The sequence below is a fragment of the Leptidea sinapis genome, chromosome 32 (genome assembly GCF_905404315.1).
Source record: "Leptidea sinapis chromosome 32, ilLepSina1.1, whole genome shotgun sequence".
Classification (NCBI taxonomy): domain Eukaryota; kingdom Metazoa; phylum Arthropoda; class Insecta; order Lepidoptera; family Pieridae; genus Leptidea; species Leptidea sinapis.
The window spans coordinates 1551604-1564451 of record NC_066296.1 but is presented as its reverse complement, the minus strand read 5'-3'; the positions used below and the strand labels follow the sequence as shown (position 1 = coordinate 1564451).

General features: G+C 34.8%; 1 protein-coding gene across 3 annotated transcripts in view; it reads left to right on the top strand.

The window, feature by feature from the left end:
• The window catches only part of LOC126974388 (lipid storage droplets surface-binding protein 1), a 31662-nt gene extending 18920 nt beyond the window's left edge, over positions 1-12742 (top strand). Inside the window, exons 5-9 of one of the 3 annotated variants that reach the window (XR_007731516.1) lie at positions 2459-2646; positions 7702-7877; positions 9425-9499; positions 11236-11302; positions 11856-11938. Coding sequence is in view for 2 of the 3 variants with exons in the window: in XM_050821866.1 (XP_050677823.1) it covers positions 2459-2646; positions 7702-7877; positions 11236-11302; positions 11856-11954; positions 12326-12433 (638 nt within the window). In the remaining variant the exon portion in view is untranslated. Of the gene's footprint in view, positions 1-2458; positions 2647-7701; positions 7878-9424; positions 9500-11235; positions 11303-11855; positions 11955-12325 lie in introns of those variants that run through there. The other 2 variants (XM_050821866.1, XM_050821867.1) reach the window with 2 other exon arrangements.
• The last annotated feature ends 106 nt before the right edge of the window (positions 12743-12848 follow it).

Sequence of the window (12848 nt, the reverse complement as noted above, 5' to 3'; positions counted from 1 at the left end):
CCATTTGCCGTCTCACCGCTCTTGGAGAACACTTCCCTTAAAGCCTCGCCTAGTATCGGAATATTGGGTCTCGAAATCTCGAGCAATTGCCAATTCCGTGGCCATCTGGAGGGCAAAGCCAAACTGGCTTCAAAGAAACTGGGCGTCATAAATAGAGCACGGCAATACTTCAAGCCGGCCCACATTCTAGCGCTCTACAAAGCGCAGGTCCGGCCTCACATGGAGTATTGCTGTCATCTCTGGTCTGGCGCACCCCAGTATCAGCTCGATCCATTTGACCGCGTGCAACGCAGAGCAGCTCGAATTGTCGGGGACCCAGTACTCTGTGAACGGCATAAAAAAAAAAATCAACTACAAATCCAGAAACACATTTTTTACCAGACGGTGGCTCTTTTACACAGGATGCCGGCTAGATTATGGGTACCACAATGGCACCTATTTCTGCCGTGAAGCAGTAATAAGCATTACTGTGTTTCGGTCTGAAGGGCGTTCGTAGCGAGCGAAATTACTTGGCAAATGAGACTTAACATCTTATGTCTCAAGTAGTGCCGCTCAGAATCATTGGGTTTTTCATGAATCCTGAGCGGCAGTACATTGTAATGGGTAGGGTAACTGCTCGTCTCGTCCCTTATTGCCATAAAACGTTTTATGCAGTTATGTATCGATATCTTACAGTTTACTTATACCATGTCCGTGTGCATCTGCTTTTAAATGGTATTGTGAGCCATTAACGGACTTCGCTGATTTACGCAATTATTAACGTTATTATACTGTTATTAATTTTATATTATACTTTAAATAATATGAAACGTCATTTTATTAAGGACCCAATAATTAATGGCTTCCTTATTTATTTTTAGTATTTAGTTTTAAATTATTGACCTCAAAACTTCGACCACAAAGTGAATTCTTGGAGTAAGAGGGTAACCACTATTGACGAATTGTGTTAACCTCTTAATAATACGTAAATTTTGAAGTGTATTGTTATAAAAGATTGTATACAATTTATGAATCAGTTTGACTACTTTTATGTGGAATAGTTCATACCTTTCCCAACGATACTATTCCCCTTAACTAACGAAAATTCCTAACGAAGTCAACTGTCTGATCTGTTAAGGCTGGGGGCCAAGGCAACGGCCTTGAGGAATCGAGCGGAGCTAGGTTACCTGTCTCGCACAAGATCGACATAGATTTAATTCAGAATTAGAAGCATTTTTAATTAATTACAAACTTAATACAATTTATTTTATAAAAATAACAAAACTATATCATGTTAAATAGTTGAAAATTTTTCTTACAATATTAATCTAGATTGAATGATTATCGTGGCTCCAACTGTACAAGTTAGTCAAAAAAATCGCGTACACCTTCCTTAAAGGCCGTCAACGCTCTTGTGATTCCTCTGGTGTTGCAAGAGAATGTGGGCAGCGGTGCTCACTTAACACCAGGTGACCCGTACGCTCGTTTGTCCTCCTATTCCATAAAAAAAAAAGTTAAAACTGGTGATTTATTTCGCAATGTCTATTAAAGATAGAAATATAAAGAAAAAATGAATTTTCTTCTCATATTCTGTAGATATATAATTATGATTTGTAAAAAAAAAAGCTTTATATAAACTGTTAAGAAATGGTTTCAATTATGTTCTATTTTGGCGGTTTCTTGGGATAGCAGCCTTAACGGCAAGATCTGATGATTTTGCATTACATGAACCTCTTGCCCGTTTGCTCCCTTTAATAAAAAAAGCGGCCAAGTGCAAATAAGACTCGACCATGAAGGGTTCCGTAGCAGCAAGTAACATAATATAAAAGTTATAAGGAAAGGAATGGATATTAAATTATTTAAATGGATAAGGCAAAATATCTTCGCTCAAAATACATACATTGCAAATGAGCTCTTATCATATATTCGTATTAAAAAAACTACTTACTAGATCTCCTTCAAACCTATTTTCGGTGTCTCTCGCGCAAACTATTCACTTTAGAAAAAAACGTTATTAGAAAACTCAATATCATTTTTAGACCTACCCATAGAGATGGGATTGATGAAAAAAAATTTTGCGTTTCAGTTCGAAGTATGGGGAACCTCCAAAATTTATTGTTTTTTTATCTTTGTGTGAAAATGTTATGCGAATCATAGAATACACAATACTTACCAAGTTTCAACAGTATAGTTCTTATAGTTTTGGAAAAAAAGTGGTTGTGCCATACACGGACAGACAGCCAAGCTGTCTGTCACATGACGAATCTATAAGGGTTCCGTTTTTTGCCATTTGGCTACAGAATAAGAAAACAAATCAACAAGAAAAAAGCCCGCTGAGTTTCTTGCGCCTGTTCTTCTCAGGTCTGAGGCAGTCTATTTTGAATGGGTGGTAGTTTTTGACGTTCAATAGGTGATTTTGAATCCTATTTTGAATTTGAATTTGAACATTGAACTAAAATACAAATAAATTTATCCTTAGCGAGCATAATAGTGGCCGCAGCTGAAGTAGACTGCAAAGATGGATCAGGAAGGGCTCGTGCGGCGCACACCGTGCAGCACGGAGCCAGGCTCGGGAGGAAGCTGCAGAGACGACTGACCCGGCAGATGCTGGCTGAGGCCAAGGCTATCAAGGAACAGATCAACGTGCTGGTGTATGTCGCCGAGTTGGTACGTCGAGATCAAAATTAAACGCGTACTGTATCATTAATAAGCGCGAAGTAAAATTATTCCAAGTTTAAAACTTTTTGCCTTTATTAAGATAAAAAGGTAAGCCTTTGTCACTACATAATAACATAACATGGTAAAGTAACTTTAAACTTGAAGTAACATTTCATTGCTTTCTAATCGACTTCAAAAAGGAGGAGGTTATCAATTCGATCGGTTATTTTTTTATGTATGTACACCGATTACACTGAGGTTTGATCTGATTTACGTAATTTTTTTTCTTTAGTTCGATGCAGAATAGATGTCGTTTGGTCCCATAAAAATTCTACATAGTCTGGCCCAGTAGTTTTCATTTTATGAAAATTTTTGTTTATCTAAACGATATAATTGTTTTTGTGTACGGCTTTTTTAAGAGTTTTCAGTCAGATTGATTATATATTATAATTATTAACTGACACAAAAAGAAAAAATAAAAAGAAACTACGTTTAAAAAACCGACTTCAAAAACTGAAAAGTATCAAATAACTAAAAATTAAATTAAATACACCTATACCTTTAATATTAATAAAGTACTATTATTTATTTGTGTTACATATTGATAGCTTTGAGGTCGGTGCCAAGCCAAATGTAATAAGTAAGTACCTACACTCGCCAAGCGTGACTTTGAGCGGGATAGCTTCGTTTAGAACAATGTTTTGTTCCCAACCCAAGCGGACAAACACGCGTGGCCAGACAACCTTAATAGTTACAATAAGTAAGCTGTTTATAATATTAAAATTTATTTTGTTTTGACCTTGGCACCGACTTAAAACCTATCAATAGGTAGCACATATAAATAATAGCATTTTATTATATTAAAGGTAAAAGTGTATTAAATTAAATTTTTAGTTATTTGTAACTTTTCAGTTTTTGAAGTCGGTTTTTTTTTATTAATAAGACAGGCAATGTTTTAGTTCGGGCTAGCTCGGGATGTGTGTATGTGCGTGACTAGTGCCAGATTTAATTCTATCATTTCCGTGTTTCCTTATTATTGAACTTTGTTGTAAGCATCATGGTCACGGGGTGACTTGCGTAATAATACCCGAGTAGTTGTTTATTGTTTGCAGATAAGTTGGTCTACCCTCATTCTTATCATTTAACTTCCTCAACTTGATTATCATCATAGAGCCATCTTCATTTTCTAAAGCAACTCCAACACGACACAATATGGCACATTGACGTCCCATACATATATCTGCACTGGGCTACAGTGCAGTGGTTAGTGATCCTGCCAACTGAGCTAGAGGTCCTGGGTACCGTTTAATTTACTCATGTGTCCTGGGATTTTTTTTTAAATGAAAATAAGGGACGAGACGAGCAGGACGTTCAGCTGATGATAATTGATACACCCTGCCAATAACAATGCAGTGCCGCTAAGGTTCTTGAAAAACCCAATAATTCTAAGGGGCACTACAATTGTGCTCGTCACCTTGAGACATGAGATGTTAAGTCTCATTTGCCCAGTAATTTCACTAGTTACGGCGCCCTTCAGACCGAAACATAGTAATGTTTACACATTACTGCTTCAGGGCAGAAATAGGCGCCATTGTGTCAGCCATATTGTGGTAGCCATAATCTAGCCGGCATCCTGTGCAATAGAGCCTCCTAATTCGACACCCAGTAGGTAAAATTGTGTAAAAGTGTGTAGAAGGGGTTGGTAATTTAAATGCACTTAATAAAATTGAAATATCTGTATTTTACAGTTTCCACTAATAATTATAATATTATCTGACTCAATACAATTTGGGCAGCGTTTACCGCTTAGAATTCACATTATGTAATGCCTCCTCGAAAAACGAAAAAAAAATCCAAATTTCTATATTTGATATTAAAATATATATACAAAATTACTTAGATCTACTTATTAAAGCATTTTACAACTAAGCCTTATATATGTACGTATCAGAAAACTTATTTCTACAACCCTATCTACGTGTTGAGGGATAAACTTTGTTATGCTTAAAAACTAATACATGAGGTTTGGGGGGGGGGGGGGGGGGAATCCAGGAAACTGGGAAAACCTGGCTATTTGCTATGAAATGCCACCTCGAATATACCGCTCTGGCTTAAATAGGGCATGACCAATGATATTTACATTGCAATAGCACACTACTTACGATTACACGTCAAAGAAGGATAGTAAATGCAATTATCGTAAGTGAAAAGAGATAAGTCTAATTTGCTAATTGCTTCGTATTTGCATAGCAAAAACACAGATTCATTCACCAGATATGATTTTTTACCGTACCATAGACATTATTTTATGCCTAAAATACGATTAATTCATGAGTTCATGTAATAAAAGTTATAAAGTAGTAAAACTACATTAAAATTAGGTAAATTAGGTGTTATTGATTTAAAAAATAATAATATTGATTATAATATATAGCCATATTAATGATATAAATTATTTGTACGTAAAATAATAAAAAACATACAGACATGTCATAACAAAACCAAAATGTATTAACAGTAAGGGTTCCATTTTTACAATTTTACTAACGACGGCTCCCATAAATTTTTAAGTTTACAATTATTATTTCTTGTATATTATATTATTTATGTATGTATTTTTGTTGAGGGTTTATTACAATAAGATAATGGGAGAAACAGAAAATGATCCATTGATTCTTCTGCGGTTAGCAAGGGATATACCGAAAAGGCAGTGTTACTGAAAAAACTCCTACGCAAGCAGACATCACTTACGGTCTACGTCCGCTACCTACCCTAAAACTTGTTTTTGCAGTTTGATAGTTCAGCAATACGCACTTGTTTATTAAAAAATATTAAATTTCGTATTACATTCACTGCAACAAAGCCTTTTTTACATGATTTCCTAAATTGTCCTAAAATATACTACCTCGATCATCCCGCAGGAGAGAGGGTAGTTGCGGTATATTCGGAGTATTATCGTATCGTTCCAAATGTGTCGTTGTCGATTTTGCGAGTAGACCTCCTGGTACGTTACATACATTCCAAGATTAAGTACTATTAAAATATCAAATAGCCTGCTATTACTAATCTCATTCTATACCATATTTATTATAAGACTTTGAAAGCCAGAACTTATTATAATCATCATAATATTATTTAAGAAAGACGCTCACTAACTAACAAGAAAACCCAAGGTCCGCAATCAAGCGGTAACGAACGCTATTTATTCTGCCTACGATTTCACTTCTGGTTAATTAATCTATGACACATACTATTTGTCCTTGTCGCGCTGCAGTTGAGATCCTATTGTCTATCTTGCTCGAACCACCACGTTAATAATTAGAGATTTATTTGTAAATAAGAAATAAAATCGTGATAAAATACAAATACGGCGTTCTTTTATATAATTTCGTATGGTATGAAATACCTTCACTCTTATATATCTTCCAAACATAGTTTTTACATTTTCTTAACACACAGGTTGGCGTTTTAGATTATTATTGTCACGCCACGAAAACGTTCCGCTTAGCTCGCTGCTATTAGCCGACTAAATTCAAATTCAAATATTTCTATTCAAAATAGGATGTGAAATCACTTATTGAAAGTCAAAAAAAAAATTACCACCCATTCCAAAGTGAATGCCTCAGGCCTGAGAAGAATGGGCGCAACAAACTCGGCGGGCAATTTTTTTTCATCAAAAATATGTTTTACAATTAAAGTAACATTTACAAAGTAACATTGTACAATTAAACTTATTATTTAATAGCCTGAGGGCGGTCGCCCCATTCCCAATCTGTGGTATCATTAAGAAAGTCATTTATGTTATAGTAACCTTTACCACACAAACGTTTTTTAACAATTCTTTTGAATAACGTAACACCTTTGTTTGGAACATTTTCTGGGATCTTGTTGTAAAAGCATATACATCGCCCCACAAAAGTCTTACTAACTCGACTTAGCCGAGTAGTAGGCATCATCAGTTTATGTCTGTTCCTGGTGTTAACATTATGGTTATGACAGTTTCTGGCAAATTCACTTATGTGCCTATGAACATACATTACATTATCAAGAATATATTGAGAAGCAACAGTCAAGATGTTAATTTCTTTGAATTTTGCTCTCAATGATTCCTTAGGACCTAGGTTATAAATAGAGCGAATAGCCCTCTTCTGCAGCACAAATATTGTATTAATATCGGCAGCGTTGCCCCATAGCAATATACCATAGGACATAATACTATGGAAATAACTAAAGTATACTAGTCGCGCCGTATCTATGTCAGTTAATTGTCTATTTTTTTTAACCGCGTATGCTGCAAATGAAATTACGACAATTGTCTGAATTGGTCTGCAACATTTTGCGCGCGCTAGTGCCATATCTATCTTATATATAAAATTCTCGTGTCACAATGTTTGTTCCCGTACTCCTCCGAAACGGCTTGACCGATTCTCATGAAATTTTGTGTGCATATTGAGTAGGTCTGAGAATCGGCCAACTTCTGTTCTTTTTCATCCCCCTAAATGTTAAGGGTGGTCCACACTAATTTTTTTTTTTAACTTTTTTGACATTTTTTTTTAATTTATTTGATTATGAGTCAGCATTAAAAAATACATACAACTTCAAATTTTCACCCATCTACGATCAACAGTTACTTTTGTATCGCGATTTTAAAATCGGCAATACAACGTTTGCTGGGTCAGCTAGTTGTATATAATATCATTGGGCATGAAGTCTACTGTGATGATGCTACCAACTGTTAGTTAGAACTGCTGTAGTGCCAACTAACTTACACGAATCAAGTTAACTGCCGATCTGAATATTATATGCAATTATAGTTATTTCTAATCATAGTGATAATTATATTAAATAGTATTTAAATATTAAGAGTAGTTAAATAAATGTAATTATTATTTGGGATATCTTATGACAGTTCATGACGTTGGTAGCGCTTGTTAACACATGAAGCTGACAAAAGTGTCAATATTATTGTTTGGTAATGACGTCTGTCGCCTTCTGAAAGTGTGCTTGCAACATGAACAATTTCCCGTTCTCAATGGAAATAATTGTGATAAATAAATAATGCAGGTAGTAACAGATCCCGCGTTAGCTTGGAAGAAAGCGAAGGAACTGTACGCGGCACTGTCCGGGCCTGAGCCGGAGAACCAGGCCCGACCGGCGACCCTCGAGGAACTTCTCGTGCTGCTGTCGCGGGAGACCGCCAGGAGGGTCGTCCACTTTATCAATTACGTTGATCTGCCGAAGTAAGTTAGATTTTATGCTTAATCATTGACATGAGAGGCTGATGTTAAGGGATATTTTAAGATTCAAAACTTCGCGATTGTCCAACGGTTTATGTGTCGGTAGTTTGATAATTTTATGCCTATTGGATGCAGTGACTGTAAGTCGAACTGAAACGACATTGTTTTGGTGACATCGCTATAGCAGGCGCAACAGATAGCAAGTGCGAACAGAATCTAGCTGATGTAACGTATCTTTTTACTAATATACAGTAAACTTCTATACAATTATATGTTGTACAATAGCAAAACGGTAAAAAAATGATTTTACTATGGATAAAATTTATTTTAATCGAGTTTCAGTTTTTTAAATAGTAAAGTCAAAAATAACATATGAAAAGACTGATCAGTAAACCACATAGAAATAATTAAAAATCGCCGCGGCGAAAATTCAAGAACTTCCAATTGACGAATTTGATGGACTTTTGTAATGAAATATTCAATGTAAACAATTTGATTCATTATGATATGTTACCGAGATTTGAATAATTATATATTTTAATTTTTTTATCTGAAATGAAAATCTGCATAGTAAAATAATGAAGATATATAACAGAAGAATAATAGTACCGATTTTTGTATAATGCGTCATACGGACAGTTGGCTAAATGGTCAAAACGCTCGGTCGTATCTCGAGATGCGCAAGTGCAAATTTCCATTTATACCAATGACAGTATAATATTGTATATTTTATTAAAAAGAGCGAAATTTCATTAAAAAAGAAAGAATGCTGGGAGAGTTTCTTGCACCGCTCCTTCTCTCTCAGAGCGCCATTTGTTTCCGAGGCGGTAGTAGTATCTAGTATATTAGAAATGACATCAAAAATAATTCTCAAGGAATAAATTTTGAGAAAATAAATGCCTTTACGCCTTCATAATCGTACGCCGTCTTGGTATCTATATAAATTTAATTTTTCTATTTAATCTCAGAAATTAGGGAAATTTCTTCAAAATTCATCATATATAGGTTTATACTTATTGGAGCTTTTTGGTTTTTGGTTTCTGGAGCCTATAGCTTCTAATAAATAAATAAAGTATCCACCCGATTTTTGACATTAATTTCCTCAAATATATCTTAATATCAATGTGGTGTGAAATTGATAGATATACCATAGTAACCCGCGCCATTAAGAATCGTTTTATAGATGGCGGTCCTTTTTATTTTTATATCTACAGAAAAAAATATAGGATTTTTTGACTAGAATTGTTTTTATCCGGGGTTCTACATGGCTATGCAACTAAACCTATTATCATATATAGTGTTACAAACGATAGAATTCTGCGCTTGCCATTCATAAAACACTTCTTTATTGACGCGACTTTAGTATAAGTAATACTTTTGCATTCAATTTAAAATAATCTATATTCACAATATTTGTTTTACTGTAATTTACAATATCCTATAATTTTCTCCCAGTAACATATTCCAATTCTTGCGGAATATTATTTAAAAATATTCTCTAAATTGAGGTATGAGTAAGTTGCAAAAGATGTTATCCATACCCTTAGTAGTTTCTTCCAGGACATGAAGCATCGCTTATTTCCGAATTCTCGAGGCGGATATTTAGACGATTTAGATTAGTTTAAGTAAGTCAATTTCAGTTCTAAGATAACTTTATCATTAATTGCAACTTATACTAACATAACTATTAATAAGTAATTAATATGCGATGATTTCTAAGGTCCGTGTTTGAGAAAGCGTCCCAATATGTGTTCCCTAATTTGTTTTGTGATTTTGACAGTGAAGGATTATTTGCTACCACACTCTTTCAATCGGACATCATTGTAATTCTAAGTTGTGCAAATTAAAACCAAGAAAATAGAACAAAAAACAGGAAAAATCCTAATTCTACTGGACAGCCAACAGCCTAGAATCCAACATTATGACTGGCGCTCAAACATCTAGGTGAGTCCAATAGGGTCATAAGACTGTGTGAAGTCAAAGGTAATGAAGGAGCTGATTCATAAGCAATGAAATCCAGAAAAAAGATTTCAGGACTTCAACAATTCTGTGGCGTTCCAAGCTGCACCAGAAAATATCATATAATTAGGCTAGAAACCGGAGCAAACAGCACTGAGAGAGTACTGAAGGCCATTGACACTCAAAGGCATTGCTCAAATGCTTTATTAAAAAATATTAAGAAAGTATTTCCTTTAAACGGAAACCGGAACAACTACTGGCCACTGCAAACTAAACAAACATGTATATACATACGGCTTTCAATGATTTCCCCAGATGTAGATTCTGACGTGAAAAGCTGTGCAGTCAGTGCGCCACACTTAAAAGACCCAGCATCTGAGATGACACGATATCGCATGTTTGAGTTGAGTCTCTTATTGATATATTGTTTGCTTCATAGAAGTAATACGTCTGAGTAAATACTGTAACTTGGATCCGTAAATGATCCGATAAGATTCAGTGTCCATTAGGACAACACAAAAATGAATAAACAAATTTGGTCTTTTCACCATTGTTACGTATCTCTTCCAGGGATAATAATATAATAATAAGATATAACAACAGACGACGAATCACAGCATGCCAAAACATGCGACGTAGGTATAAATAAGCGGTTTCCGGGTCATTCACAATTCAGTCTCGTGCTAGAGTTTGGCGAGTGAACATCTCCTAAAGAATTTTGAAGACAAACGTTGGCGGAATTAAAACTCAAAAAACTTGGATAATTATGGATTTCCGCAAAATAACGCCCAATTCAATAAAAAAATTACTTAACTCAAAAATAGGCTGTAGCGTAACAGTGAGAACAATACAGTTCGTGGATTAGGTACATATTGACACGCCTTTTGAAATACGGACCTAAGTCTAGATTGTTACAAATGGGGGAATTTTTGAAGTGAAACTTCTGTAGGCACCACGAAGCTTGATTTTGTAGCTGAGACTCACTCACGCTTGTGTGTATAGAGCTTGTTAAGTAAATTCGGTTAGAGTTAACTAAGGGAGACTCAGAAGTTTTCATTTCTGTCGTGTAACCCTAACCACTGATGGCCTTACTAATAAACTTGGTATAAAGTTATACCTGTCACATAACAAAGACATTTTGCTTATGGTTGGCTTATTCGGACGCTGGACGTGTAACCTTTCGCGCGTTTATTTGCAAGGACATTCAGACAACTTCAAAATTTTCATTGTATTGACAGTGTTGTCAGCGATATCGTCAACATTTTGGATATTCTTGGTATATTCTCAGGTATAACTTAATACCTACTTTACTTGCAAGGTCGCAAATTTTGTTTATATTCGATAATGTGTTCCGTTTTGTAGTAATTAGGTAGTATATTCTATTTATTTTTTTGTATTTCAGCAATCTCCACTTAGGTCTAACAGTAGTGTCAAATCATCTGGCGGTAGCCGCTGACACCCTCCTCAAGGTAAGCTTCTGAGGCATAATAGATAGAACTATGTAGACTGCCTAACCATGGTGCCCCGGTTGGATCATTTGATCCCGCCATCTACATGTGTGTTCGGTTTTCGAATCCATATGTATATTTATTCACCTTTACTCTGACTCTGATGTTACTTGTAACTTTAATCAATGTCCACAGTCCAGTGATTCACATCGCACAATCACATTCCATCAGGAGGTCAAGTTGAAGTCGGCCTAACACACGAAGGGTTTCGATAGATTCCATAGATAATATAGGTCATCATTGAACATTGATTTTTGTTGCAACTGACAGCGCTGAGGCTTAATGAAACCCTTTTTTTTATATTACTTTGACGTGTTTACTTTAGTTTATTATTAGAGCCACTACTTTAGTATATTTCCCATACTGACACGGGTTTTACTATAAATACTAAGCAAAGTAAATTTTGTGAATGCACCATTCGATTATGATGAAGCTTGTTTAAAATATAATTAATATTTTATCATTTATTATATTTACTTTAAAAAATACCTATTTAAATAAAATAATGTTACAGGCTGTATCAGTGGACTCGGCACTCTCTGGAATTCGTATCTGGCGTCAAAAAATTACAGCTTTATTACAACAACTGCAGGACACCTCCAAAGTATATCTAGTGAGTATTTCGATATCCCATGAGTAAAAGTCTTAGATCAGTTCTTAGGGCTTTTGTGAGCCACGGGACCATAGTTACTTAGTCTTTGGTTCGAACTTTACTACTGTACTGTTGGTATTCATGGTTTAACTCCTCTAGTATGTAGTGTAGTGTAGTGGGATTACGATGGAGGGTCCATAGCTACTACGTAAGTCATTACAGATATGTTTGAAGCGTTTAAGCAAAAAGCAATCATATATCGTGAACTATAATGTTAAAATAATGTCAAGAAAATGATGGTATATATATATGTGTGTGTGTGGATGTAGAGGTCACACTGTTGAGGTTGACGGAAGTATTAGTAGTATGTTAAATAAATGCTTTGTTACCAGGAACACCTTGCCATGTTACTCGCTGGTAACGACGGGCGACACAAGTTATCGTCGCGTTCCATCTACGACCAACGCGACGATCTGTCAACCATAAACGGTGTCAACTAGATTTAACTCTTCTTTGTAAAGTTATGGAATTTTAGGCTTATGATTTTGTTGCTTACTGTTATTTCTTGTTGTTTTATTGGTAATTTTAATTCAGATGCCTTATTATATCCAATTAATCTATTTACCATGCAATTATTATATTTTAATTAATGTAACTAACTTGATTATGATTTATTTAATATTTACTAATATTCTTTGTTTTTTTTTCTATATATGGAAAACTTATTTAGTTATTATAGTTTTTATAATACTCAGATTTTTAATTTTAATAGAGTCGCCATAATATGGTATATTACTAATATAATTATTACTTTCCGATTTTATTGATTTGATTATTGTAGAATTATTGTCTTGAATATTGTTAATAAAGGGTTTCATTTGAATTTATCTTTAATTGTTTCATTTATTTATAAAA